The sequence below is a fragment of the Rhinoderma darwinii genome, chromosome 12, assembly GCF_050947455.1.
Source record: "Rhinoderma darwinii isolate aRhiDar2 chromosome 12, aRhiDar2.hap1, whole genome shotgun sequence".
NCBI classification, from domain to species: domain Eukaryota; kingdom Metazoa; phylum Chordata; class Amphibia; order Anura; family Rhinodermatidae; genus Rhinoderma; species Rhinoderma darwinii.
The window spans coordinates 17,501,140-17,528,509 of NC_134698.1; the positions used below are offsets into that span (position 1 = coordinate 17,501,140).

General features: G+C 41.4%; 1 protein-coding gene across 1 annotated transcript in view; it reads left to right on the plus strand.

The window, feature by feature from the left end:
• RMDN3 (regulator of microtubule dynamics 3) overlaps positions 1 to 27,370 on the plus strand; it is an 86,850-nt gene that overhangs the window by 36,206 nt on the left and 23,274 nt on the right. The window contains exons 8-9 of the mRNA XM_075844940.1: positions 22,670 to 22,745; positions 23,433 to 23,510. Of these exons, the coding sequence (XP_075701055.1) occupies positions 22,670 to 22,745; positions 23,433 to 23,510 (154 nt within the window). The remainder of the gene's footprint in view (positions 1 to 22,669; positions 22,746 to 23,432; positions 23,511 to 27,370) is intronic.

Sequence of the window (27,370 nt, forward strand, 5' to 3'; positions counted from 1 at the left end):
GTTTTCCGAGATAAAACTTTTATGTGTCGGTGATTTTAATCCCGGTATGTGATTATTTTTGTAATGCACTTACTGTATCAAAATTGGCCCGTTTCCCGATGCTGCCATGGGGCACATGATTGATGACGACGTCTCTGTCTTTGCCTGCTGTGTTTACCAGCTATATACCGATCACGTGGTCAAAGGGTTAAAAGATTCTGCCTGGTATACGACACGTCACTAGTTACGTGCCGTGTATGGGCTGTGTGTTATACAGCCAGGAACGCGTATGTGCGGTCCCTGCTGTTCTCTTGCTTGACAGGGACTGTCCTTATATCACCGCCTTTCCTATTTGCCCTGTCTTTCCCTATCTCGGAAAACCGCTTTAACCCCTTAGTGTCTAAGCCTGTTTTGGCCTTGTGGACACAGCCGATTTTTGCAAATCTGACGTGTTACTTTATGTGGTAATAACTCCAGAATGCTTTTGCCTATCCAAGCGATTCTGAGATTGTTTTCTCGTGACATGTTGTACTTTATGATACTGAAAAAATTTTGTCGTTAAATTCAATATTTATTTGTAAAAATCACCAAAATTTTGAGAAAATTTGCAAAAATCTGCATTTTTCTAAATTGTAATGTATCTGCTTGTAAAACAGATAGTAATACCTAACAAAATATTTACTAGTTAACATTTCCTATATGTCTACTTTATGTTTGCATCGTTTTTTGAACGTCCTTTTATTTTTCTAGGACGTTACAAGGCTTAGAACTTTAGCTGCAATTTCTCTCATTTTCAAGAAAATTTCAAAAGGCTATTTTTTCAGAGACCAGTTCAGTTCTGAAGTGGCTTTGAGGGTCTTATATATTAGAAAGTCCCCATATATCACTCCATTTAAAAAACTGCACACCTCAAAGTATTCAAAATAGCATTCAGAAAGTATTTTAACCCTTTACACATTTCACAGGAAATAAAGCAAAGTAGAGATGAAATTTACAAATTTCTATTTTTTTTTAATGAAATTCATTTGTAATAAATTTTTTCTGTAACACAGAAGGTTTTACGAGAGAAACGCAAATCAATACTTATTGCCTAGATTCTGCAGTTTTTAGAAATCTCCCACATGTGGCCCTAGTGTGGTAATGGACTGAAACACCGGCCTCAGGAGCAACGGAGCACCTGGTGGATTTTGGGGCCTCTATTTTATATATATTTTAGGCACCATGTCAGGTTTGAAGAGGTCTTGTGGTGCCAAAACTGTGGAAAACCCCCAAAAGTGACCCCATTTTGGAAACTACACCCCTCAAGGAATTTTTCAAGAGGTATAGTGAGCATTTTTAGCCCCCAGGTTTTTTGGTAAATTTATTGGAACTGGTCTGTGAAAATGGAAGGAATAAAGGAGAAAAAGCACCCCAACATTTGTAAAGCAATTTCTCCCGATTACGGCAATACCCCATATGTGGTAATAAACTGCTGTTTGGACCCACGGCACGCCTCAGAAGGGAACGAGGGCCATTTGGATTTTGGAGCACAGATTTTGCTGGAATGGTTTTCGGTGCCATGTCGTGTTTGCAAAGCCCTAGAGGGACCATAACAGTGGAAACTCCCCAAAAGTGACCCCATTTTGGAAACTACACCCCTCAAGGAATTTTTCTAGGGGTATAGTTAACATTTTGACCCTACACGTTTTTTGCTGAATTTATGGGAATTATGCCGTGAAATTGAAAATCTAAATTTTTTCTAATAAAATGTCGTTTTAGCTCAGATTTTTTCATTTTTACAATAGATAAGGAGAAAAAACACCCCAATATTTGTAAAGCAAACTCTTCTCAGCACAGCAATACCTCATATGTGGTAATAAACTGCTGTTTTGACACATGGCGGAAGTTAGAAAGGACGGAGCGCCATTTGACTTTTGGAGCTCAAGTTTTGCTGGAATGGTTTGCGGCCCCATGTCACATTTGCAAAGCCACTGAGGGGCCAAAATAGTGCAATCCCGGCAAAAGTGACCCCATTTGGGAAACTATACCCCTCGTGGAATTTATCTAGCGGTATAGTGAGCATTTTGACCCCACAGTTTTTTTGCTGAATTATTGGAATTATGCAGTGAAAATGAAAATCTACATTCTTTCCACTAAAATGTTGAATGTTTTTCATTTTCACAAGGAATAAGGGTATGTTCACACGTAGTCAACAAAAACGTCTGAAAATCCAGAGCTGTTTTCAAGGGAAAACAGACCCTGCTTTTCAGACGTTTTTTTACCAACTCGCTTTTTTCGCGGCGTTTTCACGCCGTTTTCGCTGCGTTTTTTACGTCCGTTTTTGGAGCTGTTTTCATTGGAGTCTATGAGAAAACAGCTCCAAAAACGTCCAAAGAAGTGTCCTGCACTTCTTTTGACGAGGCTGTATTTTTACGCGTCGTCGTTTGACAGCTGTCAAACGACGACGCGTAAATAACAGGTCGTCTGCACAGTACGTCGGCAAACCCATTCAAATGAATGGGCAGATGTTTGCCGACGTATTTGAGACGTATTTCCAGACGTAAAACGAGGCAAAATACGCCTCGTATACGTCTGAAATTTGGCCGTGTGAACATACCCTTAAGGAGAAAAAGCGCCCCAACAATTGTAAAGCAATTTCTCCCGAGTCTGGCAATACCCCACATGTGGTCATAAACTGCTGCTTGGATACACCACAGGGCTCAGAATGGCTGGAGTGCTACTTGGCATGTTGATTTTGGTTGATTGTTTTTTGGGCACCATGTCGCATTTGCAGAGCCCCTGAGGTACCAGTACAGTAGAAACCCATGAAAAGTGACTCAATTTTGGAAACTATACCCCTCAGGGTAATCATCTAGGGGTGTACTGAGCATTTTGATCCCACAGGTGTTTCATAGATTGTATTAGAATGAGGCAGTATGAAAATGAAAAAAAAATTTTTTGCCCCAAAAAGATGTAGTTTTGCACCCAATTTTTTTTCCACAAGGGGTAATGGGAGAAAAAACAACACATAATTTGTTACCCAATGTCTCCCGAGTACGGCAATACCCCATGTGTGGCCCTAAACTGCTGTTTGAGCACATGGCAGAGCTCAAAATGAAACGAGTGCCATGTGGCTTTTAGAGCACAGATTTTGCTGGACTGGTGTACGGGCGCCATGTCGCATTTGCAGAGCTCCCTTAGGTACCAGAGTAGAGTGTAAAACCATGAGAAGTGACCCCATTTTGTAAACTACACCCCTCAAGGCATTTATCATTTGCCTGGACATATGACAGGGCTTAGGAGTGAAAGGCGCATGTGAGACCTATTTTGGTGATTTTCGCAGCATTAGCCCACAATGGCGGGCTCTGGGGTCAAATAGTAAAACCCCCAAGTAGTGACCCCCATTTTGGAAACTGCACCCCTGAAGGCATTTTATTAACGGGTGTAGTGAGCATTTTGACCACACAGGGGTTTTTTTTTTTTATAATAAATGAATGCTCAGTGAATGGTGCAAAGTGAAAATTGCAAATTTCCACAGGTATGTGCCATTTTAGTGCACAATATTTTGTGCCCAGTTCATGCCACTGAAGACAAATACCTCAAACTGTTAAGCGGGTTCTCCCGGGTATGGCGATGCCATATATGTGGACGTAAACTGCTCGTTGGGCACGCTGCAGGGCTCAGAAGGGAGGGAGCGCCATTTGGCTTTTGGAGCACAGATTTTGCTTAGTGGTAGTTTTTTGGGGGGTTTTGCTGGTATTTCAGTTTATTATGTGGTGGCATATGTAATCTGTGCGGAGAACATCAGGGGCATAATAAGAGGGTATAATAATGGGGTAAATAAATAATTCATAGATATGTGGCCGGTGTCGCACTGATAAATGGTGCCAGATCTTATCCGCTTTTGGACACTCTGCACATTTTGCATCGCCATATTCTGAGAGCCAGAACTTTTCTTTTTTCTCCTCCGGAGCTGGGTGAGGGACAATCTGTAGATTTCGTTGGTACCATTTTGGGGTACATGCGATTTTTTTTTTTTTTTTGTTCACTTTGTATTTTATTTTTTTTGGCAAGCCAGGTGACCAAAAACCTGCAATTCTGATGTTTTTTATAATTTATTTTTTTACGGCGTTCGCCATGCGCTATGAATGACAATTTACTTTATTCTGCGGGTCGGTATGATTACGGCGATACCAGATGTATATAGTTTCTCTTATACTTTGCAGCGTCTGCACGATAAAATCACTTTTGTTTCAAATTTATTTTTTGTGTCACCATATTCTGAGAGCCATAACTTTTTTATTTTTCCGTCAAAAAAGCTGCGGGAGGGCTTTTTTTTTGCGGCACGGGCTTCAGTTTTTAATGGTATAATTTTGGGGTACATGCAACTTTTCGATCCCTTTTTTTTAATTCTGTTTTGCGAGGGGTAGTGACTAACCAACAGCGATTCTGGAATAGTTTTTTATTACAATTTTTTACGGTGTTCACCGTACGGGTAAAATAGCGTGATATTTTTATAGTGTGGGTCGTTACGGACTCTGTGATACCACATATGTGTACTTTTTTTTAATGTTTTTTTGTTTTTCCTATAATAAAACACTTATTATAGAAAAAAAGGCTGTTATAGTGTTTTTTGAAACTTTTTTTCTCATTAAACGTATTTATTTTTACTTATTTACAACGTTTTTATTAACTTGTTTTACCTTTTTTTTTGTGTCCCACTAGGGAACTTGAAGGCATGAAGCCCTGATCGCTATTCTAATACACTGCACTACCTACATAGTGCAGTGTATTAGAGCTGTCAGCTATTCACGGACAGCAAGCCTATTAGGCTTCGCCTCCCGGCGGGGCCTAATAGGCTTCCGTACTAGGAAGTGATTGTTAGGCTACGGTTGCCATAGCAACCATCGGAACACCCTCGGTTTCCGATGGTTGTCATTAGCAACCATAGCATGCGATCTAATCACTTAGATGCAGCGATAGCTGCATCTAAGGGGTTAATCGGCCGGATCGGAGCCTGGCTCCGGTCCTGGCCGTTAGAGCACGATGTCAGCTGTGACAAACAGCTGACATCCACGCCCGTGGCAACCATCGTGGTTACCGACAGGCTACAAGACACTTCGATGCATCGATCGCGTTGATCGATGCATCGAAGGGGTTAATCGGCCGGATCGGAGCCTAGCTCCGGTCCTGGCCGTTGCAGAGGGGTGCCGGCATCTGATTACCGGCGGTGATAGCGCTGGCTCAAGCTGAGCCAGCGCCATCACATACCCTACGTCATGGAGCTGTGATTGGTCAGTCTGCTTTGACTGACCAATCACAGCGATCGCCGGCAGGAGACCGCTGTGAATGGTCCCCTGCCGTCTTACTGTGCTGGTCAACTGTCATAAACAGTTGACGGCACAGTTCTGTCACCTTGTCATTTGACAGGGTGACAGTTTTTAGCCAGGACGCACCGATACGCCCCTGTGCCTTAAAGCACTTCAATGCAGGATGTACCGGTGCGTCCTTGTGCGTTAAGGGGTTAAATGTCAAAACTTTCCTTAAAGTAAATATGCAACACGCTATGCTAATAGTAAAGGAATTTCAAAATTTTATATTTTTATTTTGAAGCCAGAGTTGGAGTCGGTACATTTCTACCTACCTACTCCACCCAAAACTGACTCCACGGCCCTTGTTAGAAGATAAATTACTAGAGCTGTAGGACCCGTCACATTTGCTGTGTTTACCTCACTGTGTCTATTTTATGTTTTCTGTGTTCTACTACATTTCACATTCACAACCGATTGCTTTCATTCCCTTGTTTGTGTGTTTTATTGCTGTACTTATAATCTAATGGTGATGTCACAGGGTCCTGTATGATAATCCTGGATATTTTCATGCTTTTCCACTTAACCCTACAATTGTTAGAAGCTCAAATGTAAACTCGTTCTGCAGTACATTATACACATTTGGCATTGATCGGAAGAAGGTCCAGCATGTTTGCACAAGTTGGGAGCTCACATCTGTCTTGTATTAGGATTTTCTTGTGGACTCCTATACAAGAGTGAAACAGTGGAGTTGTGAGTTATTGCTTTTTTCGAAGGACCGCTAACTGGGTGTAATGGTTTTGAACTCAACTGCAAAAGTTAATACATACATTTCTAAGAAAATTTCTAGGTACGTTATGAAGCTGCAATGCATAGTGTCCACCTTAAAGAATCAGTCCATTGTCATGCTTGAATACATACTTGGGTTGAAAGAAAGACACATCTAGCAAGTTCAACCTTTATTAATCTTCGCTGTTTGATCCAGAAGAAGGCACAATAAAATAATCTTGGCCCAGGTTAACTATGGGAAGTATAGAGGTTACAGAACCGATAAAAAGTATAGAGGTTACCGTTGCACCTGGGCCCTATGGCCTGAGGGGGGGCATTGCTTTATGCTGCAAAATTTGAGAAAACTCACTCGCTCTAGTGAGCTCTCAGAATCCCCCCTCCTTTATCCTGGCTAGTGCCAGGAAAAAGGATGGGATTGAACGGTCAAACCTCCTACACTGTGTGTCGCCATTTTTTGAGCTAACACACAGTGTAGTAGGTTTACATACAGTAGTAAACACAAAGTAAGACACGTACATACACAGACCTAACTTACCTGCTCCTGCTGCTCCCTCTCCCTCCAGTCCGTCCGCTCAGTCTGCTCCCTCCACTCCAAGTGCACAAGTCCGGAAGTCGCGACCGGAAGTAGTAATCTTACTGTCCGGCCGCGGCTTCCGGTCCACAAGAAAATGGCGCCGGACGTCTCTCGGCCGAAGACCTTAAATTTGGACTGTGTGGGAGCGGCGCATGCGCCGTTCCCACACAGACGGCATACAGCATAGTGGATGGAACGGGCCCCGTTCGCATTCTCTATGGGACTGTATGTGCCGTATTCCATGTCTGTATGTGTCGTTAATCGGCACATACAGAGATGGAAAAAAAAATGGCAGCCCCCATAGACATGAAAAAGTTAAAAAATAAAAAAAAAGTAAAACACAAACACACAAATAAATAAAACATGTTTTAATAAAACACTAAAAGCAAATAGATATAAAAATATTTTTTTTCGTGACACTGGTCCTTTAACACTTGGAGAAGTCCTTAAAGGTTGTCTGTCATCACATTTTCGCCTCCCAAATTGCCAATACCACTATATGGGGAGGGATGATAGTTTTTCAGACATACCTATGTTGCCCAAGTCAGCCCATCCTAAACTATACAAAAAGTGCATTATTTCTCCGCTGGCCGTATGTATGGGAGTACTGAAGAGTCCTGCAATCCAGGAAGTGTCCTGCATTCTAAACAGAAACCAAGTAGAATGCAGGACACTTCCTTACCCCGGCACCTTGATTGCAAGTGCCACTAAGGCTGGCGTTGGATGTGCAAGTGCTCCTGCACTGCATGCTGTGAGCCCCGCACTGGTGCAATAAGTGACAGCTCTAGTGGTCGCCTGATTAGCCACTAGAGTCATCACTCAGAGCAGAGAGTGGTAATAGCGACCGACATCGGGAATATCAACGGTCAGTTTTTCGGGCATGCATCTTGCATGACCGAAACACAATGGGTGTTTACACTGCTTTCTCTTATATCGATCTGTCAGCGGTTTTGAGGCCTCAAAACTGTTGACCGATTCCCTTTAATATCTGTAAGTAGAGCTGTGCTGATTTTTTTTTTGGTTTTCTGTTTGGGCTAATATAAGAGATTCCCAATCAGGTCCCATTGTTTTACTTCCGAACATACAAATATTTTTTGCTACTTTGCACAATTTTGCATTTCAAAGGTCCGAGGGATTACATAGTTGAAATTATATTACTCAGCTGGCAAACTTGGTGATCTCGTTCCTTTTGTCTGTGGGCTCCATCAGACAAAATATTAACATATTACCGAAATAACAATTTAGTTGTGTTTTTTTTTTAAATTTAGTGACCAGTCAATTTTGGGCATTAAAGGCTATGTACACCTTTTTGAATGGAGGATATTTTTGTTTTATTTGTGTTTTTTTTTTAAATCGATGTGTTTTTAAGCAATTGTCTAGTTGACTTTTATTTAAGAATTATTTAACTTTTTTATAATACAGCTTCTATGTATCCTGTATACATAGAAGCTGTATCGTTCTCAGCTGATTCTGTCAGTTCAACTAAACTGACGGCCCAGCTAAGGCTCTGTTTACACGTCTGTTGTGCTTTTCCGTTGTTCTGCTCCATCAAAAAAAGGGAATGACTGAACCAATGGTTCAGTTGCACAACGGAGACCGCCGGTTTCTGATGGAACCCATTGACTTTAATAGGTTCTGTCGGGGGAGGGGTCCGTGATTTTACCGGACACAATACCGCAGCATGCTGTGCTATTATCTCCGGTAAACCATGCCGGATCTGCGACGGGGGCCCCTAACTGAGCCTCCGACGCAGATGTGAACATAGCCTAAGAGCAGGTTCTGCTGCGCGTCTCCTGAACTTAAATGTGAACAATATTAGCTTGATCTGGAGAGAAAAACTATACAGCGTCTATGTATACAGGATACATACGTAGAAGCTGTATTATAAAAATAAAAGAAATCTATATTTTTTTTAAAGTGAATTAGGGAAAGTAATTTAAAAAAAAAACAAAACACATTGATTTATTAAAAGAAATTCCATTCAAAGGCCTTTGATAAAAGAGCAATTTTTCTTCAGCTTTTTTTTTAACGTTTTGATTTTTTTCGGCTTTTTGCAGGACGAGTTTTATTTTGTAATGGCACTATTTTGGGATGCGTATAATTTATTGATACATTTTATTAACTTTTGTGGGGGGCAATAGAAAGAAAAAAGAAATTTTACCATTCTTTTTTGCATCTTAAATTTACACCGTTTACTGTGTGGTATAAATAACAATAATTGTATTCTACAGGTCGTTACCAATTCTGCCATTGTTTTTTGTTTAATTTGTTTAATTTTTTATGGTGTTCACTGTTGAATAAAGTAATAGTTTGATAGTTTGTGTCGTTACAGACGTGGCGATACCTATTATGTGTAGTCCATTTTTATATATTTTGTTTTAATAAGAAAGCATCTTGTAATTGTAGGAGTTTTCATTTCTTTTATTTGGTATTTTTTTATTAGTAACTTTTTGAAACCATTTTTTCCTTTTTTTTTTATTTTTTATTTTTTTTAAATTTAGTCCCACTATGGGACTTTATTATGTGATCATTTGATCGCTTTTATTATACACTGCAATACTACTGTACTGCAGGGTATTGTTCCTGTCCGTGCAAAACTGGCAATAGGCATACACTGATGGCAGACCTGGAAACCATCGTCACCCTGCGAGTCCCCTCCCTCTAAAACCACCTAGATGCCGCAGCTATTAACCGAAACGGCCAGGATCTCAGGTAACTCCGATCCCGGTTGTTGGAACAGGAGCCCGGCTGTCTTTTTTTTTTTTTTAATCAAACCAGTTTTTATTGATAATACAACATCTGTTATACAGCCTGTACATTTCTTACAGTACTTTACAGAAATCAAATAAAAATAACGTAACATCACTTAAGTAGTGCAAAATTTCTTCAAGTGCTTTATGGCATGTATACAACATCTTTGTTTACACCGTCACCTATTTCTCCCCCCAACTGAACTACCCCCCTCCCTTGCAGTACCCCCTTTCTTTCCTGATTTTTCCACCACTCCTCCTCCATGTCTCTTCCATAGTAAACCGATATTCCACCAGACCTTAAACATGTATGTGTGTCATCCCCCCCTCCAAATCTCATCTAGTGATCCGCATTGCCATAGACGTGCACCCATTTACCCCATTGTTTCTCGGATTTCTTAATTGTCCCTCTTTTCAGATATATCCGATGTTCCAGTGATACCGTGTGGTTAACATATCCAACCAGTTCAGCTACCTCCGGGGGATCCGCCTGCAGCCAATATTTTGCGATTAGTTTCCTAGCATGATACAAAATCTTTTTAATAGACAGTAGCTCCACTCCATCCCCTCCTTCCTCCCCAATGCAGCCCAGTAAGAATATTTTAGGTTCTATTGGGAAATCTCTTCCATATACGTTAGACACCATACTTTTAACTTCCTTCCAATATCCTTCTAGCAGCGGGCAGCTCCAAAACATATGTTTTATGTCCGCCCCATCAAACATGCACCTGGGACATTCCTTAGTTGGTCTAATGCGCATTTGCCATAGCACCTTAGGCGTCCTATACACCCTATGTAATAGAAAAAGTTGTGACCTCCTGTGCGTTACACTAATAGAGAGTTTTTTAGATGATCCCAATACCTCCTCCCAGTCTTCATCCCCTATAGGCCCTACATCCTCTTCCCATTTACGTCTGATAGCCCGGCTGTCTTTAGACAGCCTGACACCTGCTGTGCCAGGCTTCTGACACAGGGCTGTGAAAGGTGGCGCTATGCCATAAATGCCCTTAATGATGGTAAACCATTTCCTCAGCCTTTTGTCTGCGTCTGCCCCTTATTCCAGTATTGACATAAATATGTATTCTCTGGATATGGAAAGGTCTTTTCGATAACAAAAAAAGCTTTCCACTATTGCTTGCTCCTTTCAACGTACGTATAAGCCAGCTTTTTGTTTTTATACTTCTTTCATTCATTTGAAGTTATTCCTGATAGTCAAACTCTTCTTAGTTTATTTTATACCACGCTGAGATGGGAAATAGATATGTTATTTTATGTTTCTGAAGTTCTTCTATCCCCACATGTTAAGCTGTAACTATTTGTTCAGCTGCCTGAGCACCGTGAGAAATGTCCATTTTATCTTTCCGGATCTGCATAAGGACCACATTCTACACAGATTGTAGGGTCTGATTTTTCAGGTTTTACTGCGTTGACAAAAAGCAAGGAAATGTTTTATAAACGAAAATGTCTTTTAATGTGTTTAGTGTAATGTGTTCTATTAATGAAGTATTCACACCTTGATGTTTTTTCTGTTTTGTTGCATTACAACTTAGAATTAAAGTGGATTATTAATTTGATTTTGTCATTTACCTTACAAACTTTGAATATCCCTCGGAGCAATATTAACCCCTTCCCCCTGCAGCCACTTTTGGACTAAATGACACAGGCCCATTTTTCAAATCTGACCTGTCAATTTATGTGGTAATAACTTTGGAATGCTTTCCCCAATCCAGTCGATTCTACGATTTTGTTTTCCCGTGACACGTTGTATTTTATGTCAGAGGTAAAATGTGGTCGATAAATTTTAATTTTTTTTTAATTAAAAACACAATAAAAGAAAATTTGCAAAATTAGGATTTTTCTAAGTTTAAATGTATCTAACTGGAAAAACTGCACCCCTCAAAGTATTCAAAACAGCATTTAGAAAGTTTTTTTAACCCTTAAGTCGTTTCACAGGAATTAAAGCAAATTTGAGGTGAAATTTACAAATTTAGTTTTGTTTGCAAAAATTCCATTTTGATTAATTTTTTTTGTTTTACCAGAGAAACACAACTAGATATTTATTGCCCAGATTCTGCAGTTTTTAGAAATATCCCACATGTGGCCCTAGTGTGCTACTGGACTGAAACACCAGCCTCAGAAGCAAAGGAGCACCTAATGGATTTTATGGCCTTTTTTTTTAGATTATATTTTAGGCACCATGTCCGGTTAATAGAGGTCATGTTGTGCCAAAACAAGGGGAAACACCAAAAAAAGACCCCATTTGGGAAACTGCACCCCACAAGGAAATCATCTAGAGGTGTAGTGAGCATATTAACCCCAGAGGTATTTCATAGATTTTATTAGAATTGGGCAGTAAAAATGAAAAAAAATATTTTTTTTTCCAATAAGATGTAGTTTTAGCTCAAAATTGTTAATTTACCAAAAAATAAAGAACAGGACCCCAACATTTGTAAAGCAACTTCTCCAGAGTACAGAAATACCCCATATGTGGTCAGAAACTGCTGTTTATGCACACGCAAGGCTCAGAAGGGAAGGAGCGCCATTTGGCTTTTGGAGTGTAGATTTTGCTGGATTGGTTTTTGGGCGCCATGAGCCTCTGAGGTAACCGCACAGTGGAAACCCCTAAAAGTGATTCCATTTGGGAAACTAAACTACACTCTTTGAGGAATTCATCTAAGGGTATAGGTGAGAATTTTGACCCAAATTATTTTTTTCTGAATTGATTAGAATTGGGCAGTGAAAATATTTTTTCCCCCAGTTCGAGTGAGATTTGACTCAAAATTTTTTAATTTCCACGAGTAAAAGAGGAAAAAGCACCCGAATATTTGTAAAGCAATGTTTCCCAAGTACGGCAATACTCCATATGTGTGCTATTTGGACACATGGCAGGGCTTAGAAGGGAAGTAACGCAATTTAGCTTTTGGAATGTAGATTTTGCTGGATTGGTTTTAGGCGCTATATCGAATTTGCAGAGCCCCTGTAGTACTAGTACAGTGTAAACCACGCAAAAGTGACTCCATTTGGGAAACTACACCCCTTGAGGGGTATGGTGAGAATTTTGATCCGGAGGTTTTTTGCTGAATTAATTAAAATTGAGCTGTGAAAATAAAACTTCCCCCCCCCCCCCCCCCAAAATGTAGTTCAGATTAAAAAAAAATTCATTTTTACAAGGAATAAAGGAGAAAAAGCACCCCAAAACATGTAAAGCAACATTTCCCAAGTACGGTAATACCCCATAGCTGGTCATAAACTGCTGTTTAGACATATGGGAGGGCTCAGAAGGGAAGGAGTGCCATTTGACTTTTGGAGCGTAGATTTTTCTGGAATGGTTTGCAGACGCCATGTCACATTTGCAAAACCCCTGATGTGCCAAAAGGGACTCCATCTTAGAACCTGCACCCATAAAGACATTTATTGAGGGGTGTAGTGAGCATTTAGACCCCACGGGTGTTCTTTAAAAAAATAATATATATATAAATACGCAGCGGATGAGTTCTCCCAGGTATGGCAATGCCATACATGTGGACTTAAACTGCTGTTTAGGCACACAGTAGGGCTTACAAGGGAGGGAGCGCCATTTTGCTTTTGGAGCGTGGATTTTGCTTGGTAGTAGTTCTGTTTGAAGTTTTACTAGTATTTTATTTTTTAGAATGTGGTGGTATATGTAATGTGTGCTGAGTACATCAGGGGATAATAAGCAGGTATAATAATGGGGTAAATAAAATTACCATAGATGTGTGGTACGCTATGAAGCAATCCGTTATGCATGTGCCAGTGTCGAATTGATAAATGGTGTCCATTCTTATCCCCTCCTTTGGAACACACTCTGCACCTTTTTGGGACGTTTTCCTCCTTTTTAGTTTGGGAAACTTTGCTGGGAAAGTGTTGCCCTGATATTATATGGGCGCCCTCTCTTCCTGGTTCCCAAATACTATGGCCTTGATAATCACTTCCTGAAACTGAAGGAATATTTTCCTCTGGCCTGCACACAGGCTATTCTTTCCTCCGCGCCTTACTAGAGCCATAACTTTTTTATTTTTTTATTGTTGGAGCTGTGTGATGGCTTATTTTTTTTGCAGTACAAGCTGTAGATTTTCTTTTGGGAAACATGCGACTTTTTGATCACTTTTTATTCCATTTTTTTTTTAAGAGGAAATGGCCAAAAAACAGCAATTCTGGAATTATTTTCTATTTGTTTTTTTGCATTCACCATGCGCGATGAATTACATGTTACATTTATTCTGCGGGTCGATATGATTACAGCTATACCATATGTATATCGTTTTTTTTATGTTTTACAGTGTTTGCGCAATAAAATCAAGTTTTTTTAAAAAAAAAGTCATTTTTTTTTCTATAAGATCCATAACTTTTTTTTTTTTAGGTTGACAAAGCTTTGTCCAGGCTTGTTTTTTGCGGTATGAGCTGTCGTTTTTATTTAGTTCTATTTTGGTGTAAATGTGACTTTTTTTTGGAGAAGATGTGACCTAAAAACAGCGATTGAGGCATTGTTTTTTTTTATATTTTTTTTCCTTAAGGCATTCACCGTGCGGGATAAATTACATGACCGTTTTATAATTCGGATCTTTACGGACGCGGCGATTCTAATTATGTATAGTATCTGTCTGTTAGTGTGCCTGCTGTTAGGGCACACTATGTGCTACCCTAACATCAGCCTGTGTCATAAATAAAGTTATAAATAAAGTTCTCCCTTACTGGGATTAAAAAAAAAAAGTAACAAAAATAAATAGATAAATAAAATGTCCCAAAAAAGTGTGTCCTCATTTTGCATAAAATATGTTTTATTGTCCTACATTACATAAAAACAAAATACCTACACATATTAGGTATCTACATGACCTTAATAACCTGAAGAATTAATATAACAGGTTATTTTAGTGTGAAACGTGAACGGGATAAAGATAAACAAGAAAAACGATGCAGAGAATCGCTTTTTCCTATATTCACGCCGTAAAAATAAAAACATTTCTACCCCCAAACTGCGAAAAAAAATACAAATTCTGCCGCATAAAACAAGGCCTCATACAGCCACGTCAATGAAAAAATAAAAAAGTTATGGCTGCTGAAATGCAGAGAGGCAAAAACAGAAAAATTGATCTGGCCCGGTCATTAACCCCTTAATGACCGCCGATACGTCTTTTTACGGCGGTCATTAGTGGGCTTTATTCTAGAGCGCCGCTATTCTACGTCGCTGCTGTAGAATAAAGTAAACAGAGCAGGGAGCCGTGAAATCTCCCTGCTCTCAGCTGCCAGAGGCAGCTGAGGGCTGGGGGCGTCCCTGCTCTGCCGGGTGAGATCGATATTAGTATCGATCTCACCCGTTTAACCCTTCAGATGCGGTGCGCAATAGCGAGCACCGCATCTGAGTGGTTTTGGAGAGAGGGAGGGAGCTCCCTCTCATCTCACTGACACCCGGCGATAAAATCGCCGAGTGTCTGTGTCTCTAATGGCAGCCGGGGGTCTAATAAAGGTCTGCCTGGAGCGAATGCCTGCTAGATCATGCCGCAGGCATGACCTAGCAGATGCCTGTCCGTTTTAAACGGACAGGCAGTAATACACTGCAATAAAAAAGTATTGCAGTGTATTATAATAGCGATCGGAGGATAGTGAAGTCCCCTAGTGGGACTAGTAAAAAAGTTTAATAAAGTTAATAAAAAAAAAAAAAGTGAAACAAAAAAAAATGAAAAACCCAAGCTTTTCCCCTTACAAAATGCTTTACTATTAAAAAAACGACAATAAAGCAAAAAAGTTACACATATTTGGTATCGCCGCGTCCGTAACGACCCCGACTATAAAGCTGTTACATTATTTAACCCGCACTGAGAACGCCGTAAAAAATAAAATAAAAAACAATGGAAAAATTGCTGTTTTCTGTTAATCCTGACTTAAAAAAAATGTGATAAAAAGTGATCAAAAAGTCGCATCTACTCTCAAATGGTACCAATAAAAACTGCAAGTCGTCCCGCAAAAAACAAGACCTTATACAGCTATGCCGACACAAAAATAAAAAAGTTACAGCTCTTCGAATGTAACAATGGATAAATGTAAAAAATGGCTTGGACATTAGGGCCCAGAATGCAAGCAGGGGGAAGGGGTTAAGAGAAATTGTTTTTATTTTGTAAAAGTAGTAAGACATAAACAAACAATATAAACTTTGTATCGCCGTAATCGTTCTGACCTTCAGAAAAAGTTAACGTGTAATTTTTACCACGCAGTGAACGCTGTAAAAACTCCAAAAATAATGGTGGAATTGTGTGTTTTTAAAACAAAAATTGTGTCCTTTACCCCTTCAGGACACAGCCTGTTTTGGCCTCGTGGACACAGATGATTTTTTCTAATGTGACATGTCACTTTATGTGGTAATAACTTGGGAATGCTTTTACCTATCCAAGCGATTCTGAGATTGTTTTCTTGTGACATATTGTACTTTATGTTAGTGAAAAAAATTTGGTCGATAAATTCAATATTTATTTGTGAAAAACAGATAGTAATACCACACAAAATAGCTACTAGTTTATATTTCCAATATGTCTACTTTAAGTTTGCATTGTTTTTTGAACATTCTTTTATTTTTCTAGGACGTTACAAGTCTTAGAACTTTAGCAGCAATTTCTCATATTTTCAAGAAAGTTTCAAAAGGCTATTTTTTCAGGGACCAGTTCAGTTCTGAAGTGGCTTTGAGGGCCTTCTATATTAGAAAGTCCCCATAAATCACCACATTTTGAAAACTGCACCCCTCAAAGTATTCAAAATCACATTCAGAAAGTATTTTAACCCTTTAGGCGTTTCACATAAATTAAGGCAAAGTAGAGGTGAAATTTACAAATTACATTTTTTTTGCTGAAATTCATTTGTAATAAAAAAAATTCTGTAACAGAAGATTTTACCAGAGAAATGCAACTCAATATTTATTGCCCAGATTCTTCCGTTTTTAGAAATATCCAACATGTGGCCCTAGTGTCCTAATGGACTGAAGCACCGGTCTCAGAAGCAAAGGAGCACCTAGTGGATTTTGGGGCCTCCTTGTTTTAAGAATATATTTTAGGCACCATGTCAGGTTTGAATAGGTCTTGTGGTACCTAAACAGTCGACCCCAAAAGTGACCCCATTTTGGAAACTACACCCCTCAAGGCATTTTTCTAGGGGTATAGTTACCATTTTGACCCCACAGTTTTTTTGCGGAATTTAGTGGAATTAGTCTGTGAAGATGAAAATCACCTTTTTTTCTGTGGAAACATAGAATTTTTTCATTTTTACAACGAAAAAAGGAGAAAAAACACCCCAACATTTGTAAAGCAATTGTTCCCGATTATGGTAATACCCCATATGTGGTAATAAACTGCTGTTTGGTCCCACTGCAGAGCTCAGAAGGGAAGGAGCGCCTTTTGGATTTTGGAGCGTAGATTTTGCTGGATTGGTTTTCAGTGCCATGTCGGGTTTGCAACGCCCCGGAGGGACCAAATCAGTGGAAACCCCCCAAAAGTGACCCTATTTTGGAAACTACACCTCTCAAGGAATTTTTCTAGGGGTATAGTGCGCATTTTGACCCCACAGGTTTTTTGTAGAACTTAGTGGAATTAGGCCGTGAAAATGAATATCAACATTTTTGTCCACTAAAATATTGCATTTTTTAATTTTCACAAGGGACAAAATAGGAAAAGCACCCCAGCATTTGTAAAGCAATTTCTCCCGAGTACGGCAATACTATGTGGTCATAAATGTTTTTTTATTAGAAATTAATTAACCCTTTTTTTGCTTTTTCATTTTTGTTTTTCACTCCAAGAGCCATAACTTTTTTTATTTTTCCATGAATAGAGCGGTGTGAGGGCTTATTTTTTGCGGGAAGAGTTGTATTTTATAGTAACACCATTTAAAGTACCGTATATATCGGCGTACAAGACGACTTTTTACACCCTTAAAAAAATGTCAAAAGTGTGGGGTCGTCTTATATGCCGGATATTGTCTACATTAGGGATGCACGTTGCAGCCGCACAGCTCAGTATAGTGACACATGAATGTATGGGAGCGCGGCTGCGGCTGTGTAATTCAGCCACAGCCCCGCTCCTGAGTCATGATAAGTTCGCGGGGTCAGGATGATGCAATGCGGCCAGCGCTGCACTAATGAGCGGCGGCACTGGAGACAGAACATGGCGGGCGCGCTACAAAACACCCCCATGTTCTGTCTTCAGTGCCTGAACTGCCGCTCATTAGTGCAGCGCCGGCCGCATCACCTCATGCTGACCGCGCGCGCACTTCCTGTCAGGAGCGGGGCAATGGCTGTATTACACAGCCGCAGCCCCGCTCTATAACGGCGGAGATCAGAGAAACCTCTCATCTCCGCCGTTATTCCCCTGAATGCTGCGATCACAGCTGACTGCAGCATTCAGGGGAAAGTGAGAAGTTGGGATGCCCCTGGATCGCGTCACAGGGAATTCCTGTGACGCGATCGAGGGCCATACCATATATGGGCAGACAGCCCAGGGTCTATTGACGGACCCCAGGGCTGTCTTACCATATTTCATGTTGTTAGGACATACCCAAGTATGTCCTAACAACTGCCTGTGTATTATCCGTCCACAGGTTAATGTACTGGCACATATCTGATATATGTCAGTACATTAAAGTTTAAAAATAAAGTAAAAACAAAGTATTGTTAAATTTTAAAAAAAATACACCTTCACCTTTTTTACAATAAACATTAAAATAAAAAAATGAAATAAACACGGCTTTCATTCACTTATTAATGTGAGGCATGAGGTGCGATGAATTTACCCTCCATGTTCCTCACATTAATAGTAATTAACCCCATCATGTACCTCGCACATTAACCCAATATGACTGAGAAACATGATGGGATTAATTACTATTAATGTGAGGCGCGTTCAAAATTCATCACACGTCGCGCCTCACATCAGAAAACGGAAGAATTTTTTTTTTATTACTGTTGGCAAAAGTATCAAATTGGTATCGAAATCGCAATACTAAACGAAGTATCGGTATCGAAGTCCAAATTCTGGTATCGTGACATCCCTAGTCTACATATTGTCTACACACAGGTTGTGTGTTACCTTGTGAGCCTGCAGTCCGGTACACAGGCTCCCGGGATGCACGGGATCCGCCACGGATCTGAGGGAAGCCGGTATTAGCCGCCAGGGAACATCTCTGTAAGATGCTCTGGCCCGCCCTTTCCTCTCATTCCCTGCCTCTCAGATCTCGCGCGATGAAGCAGCCTATCTGCGCATGCGCGAGTTCAAAGAGACAGAGAGTCCTGGGTCCTGCCGCCGATGGCCATAGTGAAGCGCTCCTGCACGAAATGGTGAGTATATCTTAAATTCTATATTTTAAGGGTAAAAGTTGGGGGTCGTCTTATACGCCCAGTCGTCTTATACGCCGACATATACGGTACCATAAAATGTACTGGGAAACTGAAAAAAATAATTTGCGGGCTGAAATTGGAAAAAACTGTGTGATTCCTCCATTGTTTTTGGGCTTTTGTTTTTAAGTCTTTCACCGTGCGGTAAAAACGACAACTTTAGTTTTATTCTGCGTCTCAATACGATTACGGTGATACCAAATTTATATAGTTTTTTTTATATTTTACTACTTTTACAAAGATAAAAAAACGAAAACCTATTGGTACAGACAGGAAGCGATCTTGCTAATAAGTGTAACAAAGAAGCATGTCGTAAGCTAAATTAAAGACAAGATCTTTAATAAAACCAAGTATTCCTTGGTGCATTGGCCCTCAACATCTAATATAAAACCTATAAAGTATGGGGTAAAAAATCACAAACTTTATTGACACAAATAACAAATATCAAATATTAAAAGATGAGTCATGCAAAGCATGGATAAAAACGTTCATCAATTGCAAGAGATGTATGTGCAGAAAATGGGAACTATATAGTTATTGTACTAGGACAAACAGACTGATTAGTTGTATAGTCACAGCAGTGGTACAGATAATGACGTGTAAGATATAACAATATACATAGTGGTACTAGATTAGTAAAGGAGTCTATAAATATAAAGACACCGGCAGTCTGTTGCCAAACACCGTTCTGTGATGCCGCTTGAAAGCAGAAAAATACAGGTAAGTATCACTCCAAGTGAGTATGGTTTAAAAGGAGCAGCATAGGAGGAGTAAGACCAGTAACATACCCATGATGATATCTCTGCAAAGAGAGACCCGTCAGACCCTACTTTTACAAAGAAAAGACTATTTGTTAAAAAATAATTAATTGTTTTCTATCATCACATTCTGACAGTCAAAACTTTTATATTTTTTGGTCGATTGAGCGGTGTGAGGGCTTATTTTTGGCAGGACGAGCTGTAGCTTTTATGGTACATACATCTTCCTGATCACTTTTTATTACATCTTTTCTAGAGCTAAGGTGACCAAAAAACAGCGATTTTGGCGGTTTAAATTCTTTATTTCTTACAGCGTTCACTGTGCGCAATAAATAAAATGTTACTTTATTCTGCAGGTCGGTACGATTACGGCGATACCATATGTGTATATTTTTTTAAACGTTTTGCAGCATTTGCACAATAAAATTACGTTTCTATAAAATTTATTTTCTAAGACGCCATATTCTGAGCCGTAACTTTTTTTATTTTTTAGTCAAGAAAGCTGTGGGAGGTCTTGTTTTTTGCGGGACGGGTTGTAGTTGTTATTGGTACTGTTTTGGGGTAAATGCGACTTTTTGATCACTTTTTATTCTATATCTTTGGAGGGGTGATGACCAAAAAATAGCGATGAAGACATAGTTTTCCGTTTATTTTGTTTGCGGCGTTCAGTTTCATAGTTTGGGTCGTTACGAACGCGGTAATACATAATATGTGTACTTTTTTTTAACGGTTTAATTTTTTTTTCCTATAATAAATGACTTATTATAGGAAATCAAAACCTTTTTTTTATTTTTACACTTTTATAAAACATTTTTATTAACTTTTTTTTTAACTTTTTACACTTTTTATTTCTTTTACCTGCAGCTCTGATCGCTGCTAGAATACAATACACTACCTAGTAGTGTAACGTATTCCAACTGTCAGTGTGACGTCACAGTCACTCTGACAGGAAGTCTACGAGGACCAGCCAGAGGCTGGTCCTCATAGGCTTCCATACATGGCAGACCTGGAGGGTCTGGCCTCCGGATGCCATCACAAGCATCAGCAACCCCCACATTTGCATGGGTTCTGCTGATGTGCTACAAACCCCCTAAATGCGGCGCTCGATTGCGATTGCTGCATTTAGGGGTTTTGTAGCACATCAGCAGCCCCCATGCAAATGTGGGGGTTGCTGATGCTTGTGATGGCATCCGGAGACCAAATGGTGTAATTGCCGAAATCAGCAGCGATGAGCTGCTGATCGGCAACACTGAAGTGTCAGCTGTCGGGGACAGCTGACCTCCCAGTTCCTGATGCACACGGAGGTAGACCATTGTTTGGCCTCCGTTTGCCATGCTAACCCGCGATTTCGGACCGGGGTCTGCTGATATGCTAGAATCCCCTAAAATACGGCGATCGCAACCGATCTCCGCATTTAAGGGGTTAATTCGCCAAAATCAGTGGCAAAGGCCCGCTGGCCGGCAAGAGTGGAGTGTCAGCTGTCGGCGACAGCTGACCTCCCGGTTCCGTGTGCACACTGTCGCCGACAGTGTGCATCGGAAACAACTCCGTAACTATATGTCCTTGTGCGGGAAGTAGCCTCCCACGACGACGTATAATTACTTACTCATTCGGATAGGGGTTAAAGCATACCTAAGCTTTCAGGAGACTTTTCAGAATAAGTTTTCATATATGTGTACATGAAGAATAGCACCTGACATATATGTATATGGCACTATCGTGTCTCCCATACATTGCACACAAAGAAGAGCGGGAATTCTTCTCCCCAATCTCAAACTATAGAAGCAGCAGCAACATGGAGTACATTATACAGAAGTAATGAGCAGTGTAGCTGTGAATCCAGCACTGGGATGACTTATAACACTCACTAGGAAGCTGCAGCAGTACCTCTGTGCATCTCTCTCTCTCTTTCTGCTCCTGCTCTCCTTCTCCCTCTCCCTCTCCTCTCCATAGACTTTTATGAGCAGCACATAACCTGATCCCTCAGTAAACTGTTAATCCGTCTAGCCTTTAGTGAGCGAACAATTGGGGGAGGAGCCTGATAAATGGAGGAAGGCATATTCTTCTAATGAGATATATTACAAAGTCTTGTAGTAAAAAAGTTAGTGACCATTTAAGGGGCTTTTCTCTTTATTATACTGCAGGGTTAGGTTGTTCGAATAGTTCTTGAGGATGTTCTCTAAAAACAATGTCTCATAGCTTGTGTTTTTTATTCACATAATTCATTTCTCTGTGTGAAGGAAGAAATTGAATGCTGTAGTTCTCATATAAACATTGTATAAAAGTGGTGTGAAAATGTGTATAAGTGTAAACTCTTTTTACTTCAGCCCATAGTAAAAAGATAACAAGTACATTTACTGTATGGGTTTTCTTTAATAATAGCTTCTCTCGCCTGGTTGGAATATGCTCCATTATCTAGATACCTTACAAGGTTGGGCTCACCTTCAAACATATACAGAGAACTCACCCAATTTGTCATCAATCTACCTCCCCTTCCCATCTGGTGTCGATTGTTGTGTGCATTGTTAGAATGCTGCTGAGAAGACTTCTCCGGTCCCGTTTATTTGATCTTGGGAATTGGACTTGGGGCACTCTTTTGACGCAGAAGCTTGGTCGAGGGAATTCATCTCTATGCAGAAATCCACCATCTCCTGCAGACTCCAGTAATTATAACATATTATCTTGCTGGTACAGAACACTGGCGCGCCTACATGAAATATATCCTCAATGTTCTGAGATCGGTGATATATATCGGTGAGATACGGTGGTTCTGTAGATTTGTTCTCCTTTCTGGGAAAAGTTAAACCAACTGTATACCCAGGTCACAGGGCATCAGGCTAAACTGAATCGGCAATGGCCCATGCTGCTGGGAACATGTCTACTTAAAAAAAGGCATCCTACGCTTCTTTCAACTAGCCACCAGACTTGTGATTCCCAGACATTGTAAATCACGCACAGCCCCGCTCCTGTCAGGTTGGTTATCAGAGGATTCCAATATATACGACGAATGGAGGAATTAATGGCTGAGGATTCTGCCCTATCCGCCTTTTTTTTTTTTCTATCACTTTTTTTTTTCTGTGTATAAATATGTACCAATAAAAAGTGATTGAACCATAATAGCTTTTCTGTTTTTATTTTAGGTTTGCCATCCTTTGTGGGCATCTGTCACAGCATGAAGGCATTCAGAAGCGCATTCAGACTGGATATCTTTTTAGGGTAAACCATAATATTGTTCCTTAACTCTTTGATTTGTATGAGGAATGTAAATGATGGAAAGGCTTTTATTGATATCCGTTTTTTTAGGCTCTGTCCAATATTCCCAACATAGCCCATGTCTTGTTTGCTTACAAATAAGGGTATGTTCACACAGAGTTTTTTGCATGCTGTTTGCCGCATTTTTCGCAGCCATTAAGCGCCGTGTGCAAAAAACACTTTCTCTGCCTCCCATTTGATGTCAATGCGAGGTCAGAGATGTAAACGCCCGAAGATAGGGCATGTCGCTTCTTTTTCCCGCCAGCCGGTTTCACTGCTCGCGGGGAAAAAACGCCTCCGCCTTCCATTAAAATCAATGGAAGGCGTTTCCGGACGTTTTTTTGGCGTGTTTTCTGAAGCGGTTTCCGCGTCAAAAACTCTGTGTGAACGGGGCCTAATTGTTCCCACATCGAAGAGTCATGTGGCATATCATTTTCCGAGAGGTCACATGGTAGTTGTTGCAGTTTGCCTTATAATTGCTTCCTTTTTGTCTGTGAACTCTGGCAGTGGTCATATGGTTGTTCCACAAATTAGTGTCTCTGTTCCCAAAGGCACCGATTTGGAAGCATAGCTTTTAGAGTGTACATTTCTTTAATACTTTAGCACTTTTCTGTAATGTTTACAAGCATGTTTGTAACTTGTCATTTTTAGGAACACATTGAAAAGGCAATTCTATTACAGCCGAATGATCCGCAATGTTACTACTTACTTGGCCGTTGGTGCTACGAGGTATGTGTGGCTCAATATTCTGCGGCAATTTTCAAGTGGAAGCAAAAAAAGAAAAGCCTGTTATGAGCTATAGGTTGTTTTATAGCAACCTGTGCCTTCTAGCCTGGGACTCTAGTAAAGCCTGCACTCCCCATAGATTCCTAGGCAGTTGTTGTAATAGGCCACCTCGAAATATGTTCAGAAGATAACTCTGTGCGTGCTCAGTGTTATATCCTGTGGGGGTTTTTGGGTTGTTTTGTGACATCCGCTACCCAGGAGGCAAAAGGATTATAAGCTTCATCAGAGACCGGCATCAAGTGTCACTAATATAGTCCGTAGTGGTCTGTCTGTTTACCCAGTAGATGAGAAATAAACAATTGAACTACAAAAACTTCACTGAGAAAAAGGATAGAAAAAGTTCTACCAGTGAAAAATGGACTTGCTCACTGTTGAATTGGGGAAATAATACAACTTTACCTGTTTCCGTCAAATAATTTTAGCTTTCTAGGCAAGATGCTGCCAACTAGTGTACATTTTTTTAATCAGTTTTAGGAATTCCAAAAGTTTTATCCCTAAATGCTAGTCCTATTTAAATTTTGACTCTCAGGTGACACCAATAAAATGAATGTCAAATTTTTCTATTCAGCAAATAACATAACATACGGATGCCATGAGTGAGGGAGTAATCATGGTTTGTTGTAGTTTCATCTCACAGCAGTCTATACGTGGCTCCTGTGAGCCACATTTTACAAAGCTCTGGTACTAGCATCGTTATACGGCTTATGCAACGTTTTTTTTCCCCTTACCCCTATCCAAAACATTCAAAATGCAGTCAATTTGCAATGTACTTGCGTTTCAGAAGCTGCTAATATTCCTAGGTTGAATTCTAGGTTAACTTCTTGCCTGTCCACTCCCCCAATGCACGGGACGTCGTCAGTGACATATCTGTTAGCTGGAAATTCTTATTGCTTCGACTGGCATGCACGGGTCCTTATTCAGGAGGTAGGGGTTGGGGGGATTGGTTTACTGTGCAGACCACTCCTGGTATGTTATATGCCGGGAATTGTAGCTTTCAGGATCACATTGAAACTATAGACACGCTCCACACCAGGTAGCCAACAATGAATACAATGGCGGCCGCTCGGAAACGGGAGTGTGGTAAAAACTGAAATTTTTGCTACAAACTGTTTAAACTTTTTTACAGTTTTTCCTTTTTTTTTTTTTTAATAAATTCTTTTATAAATTTTTCGAAACATCACACGTTAATGCAAAAAGAATATGCAACCATATAGTACGTCGGCACGCAGGCCGGTATATGAGGTCATCCTGTATGGTATGTGTGCAAACAGAGTAATATCAAACATTAATTAGGGCTAGGACCATGCATTCCGAACCTGCAGACATGCACTAAGGCCCACAGTGAAGCATATCTTAGAAGGGGGTAAGAACAAGGAAAGGAGAAAAGAGGAACGACAGGGGAGGGAGAGTAAGGGACGAGTTCTGATGTTATATGTCATGCAGAGAATACAAATCCGGAGGCTCCGATGTTCCTGAACTCCAGTGATGATTGAAACCTGACCCAGTGATACCAGGTCTTGATGAACTTGGCGTGAGTACCTCTCATGGATGCCGTGAGGTCCTCCATCCTCATGATCTCCTGTATCTTATTGAACCACATGCTGAGCGACGGCGCAGTAGATTGTCTCCACAACGCTGGTATGCAGGCCCTGGCAGCGTTCACCAGGTGGCGGACCACAGTGCGACGATATGAGAACAGCGGAACCTCACACAGATGGAGCAAGAAGAAGGCCGGTGTGCACGGGAGCGGGAAGTCCGAGAATTTAGAAGTGATACGCCACACTTCTGACCAAAAGCCAGTCAGCTTCGGGCACTCCCTAAAGACATGTAGAATCGTTCCCCCCTGGTCACCACATCTCCAACCCAGCGGGGAAACCGCCGGAATCATGGCATGTAGTCTGGAAGGCACCCTATACCAGCGCGTTAAAATTATAAATCCCGCTTCCTGGTACCCGCTGGCCATGGACGATTTATGTGTCATTGTGTATACCCTATCTTGCTGCTCCGCCGAGAGTGTGATTCCCAAGTCCCTTTCCCACCGTAGCAAATATGTGGGTGTGGAGAGGGTAGATGGGGAGATTATAGTCTGGATAGAGTGTGACGCATCGTGCCCGAGCCTGCGCAAAGGAGTTCAAACAGAGTTTTGTCACAAGCATATTCCGCAGGGTTAGGTAAGGACACCAGGAAGTGTCTCAACTGGGTAACCTGCCAGGGAGTGAGGGGGAGAGGATCTGTCAAAGACGTCAGTTGCGGGCCAGTCATCCATGACTCCCCATGCAGGTAGTGAGAGGCGGGACCCCTACCTGCCTGCAACCAGCTCCTAAATGGACCCTCCTCCCGCCCTGGAGGAAACGCCGAGTTACCCAAGACTGGGAACAAGGGGGACGGGGAAGGGGAGATCTCTTTCTGGGGAAAGACCTTTGACGCCAATGTCAGTGAGGGCCCTATCGTCGGATGTGTCCTTGCTGTCAGAGGGGTATCCCTGCCCAGCCAAGGCAGAGCCAGTAGGGGGACAGCCATAGAGGACTGTTCCATCGACACCCATTGTTTGACCTCCGTGTGGCGGAACCAGTCCAGGATGCGCGTCAAGTGCGCGGCCTGGTGGTAGGAGATAAAGTCAGGGAGCCCCACGCCCCCTTCACTCTTAGAGCGAAAAAGTGTGGAGCGGGCTATACGGGCCGGTTTCCCCACCCAAATGAAGCGGTGGAGCAAGGACAACAGGGCTCGGAAGAAAGTGCGAGGAATGTGGATCGGTAGGGCTTGGAAGAAGTACAGTATCCGTGGGAGGATGTTCATTTTGAAGATTGCACATCTGCCGAACCACGTGAAGGTGCCCTTCGTCCAGGAATCCAAATCGCTCTTTACACGTTGAATGAGAGGAGGATAGTTAACTGCGTAAAGGCGGGAGAGATCCCTGGAGAGCTGGACCCCCAGGTATTGAAGTGAGTCTCTGGCCCACTTAAAGGAGAAGGACCCCGACAAGTCCTTGACTAGGGACTGCGGCAGTGATATATTAAGAGCCTTAGACTTCTGATAATTAATTTTAAAATTTGACAGCTTCGAGTTTCTACTCATCTCCGCCATGAGGTTGGGCAAGGAGATCCTGGGTGCAGTGAGGAAGAACAGAAGGTCATCCGCATACGCAGCCACTTTATGCGATCTTCCCCCACACTGCTACACCTGGTATATCTGGATTAGAACGAAGCCGACAGAGGAAGGGTTCCAGGCACAAAATAAAGATCAAGGGAGACAGGGGACGTCCCTGCCGCGTACTATTGGAGATAGCGGAGAAGATAAGGTACCGTTAACCTTAACCCTGGCAGAAGGAGATGAGTAGAGGCTCGAGATCCATTGCATCATGTGGGAACCCAGCCCGATGTGCCGCAAAGTGGCCGACATGAAGTCCCAGTCCACCCTGTCAAAGGCCTTCTCCGCGTCCGTGGACCGCAGCAGCTTGGGCAGAGACGAGGCAGTCGCGTGATAAATCAGATTAATTGCCCTAGTGGTATTATCCCTAGCTTCCCTCAGGGGCATGAAGCCCACCTGATCATAATGGATCACACTGTGGAGAAGGGGGGTAAGTCTATGGGCCAAGATCTTTGCAAACAGCTTGAGATCTACATTAAGCAGGGAAATGGGACGGTAATTTTGGCAGCTGGTGGGGTCCTTCCCTTCCTTGGGTATGACCGTAATGTATGCCCGCAAGGCATCCTGAGGGAGAGAGCACCCATCTGTGAGAGAGTTCTAGGCCTGCAGGAAATGGGGCCCGAGAAGGTCTGAGCAAACCTTGTAGTACTGAATGG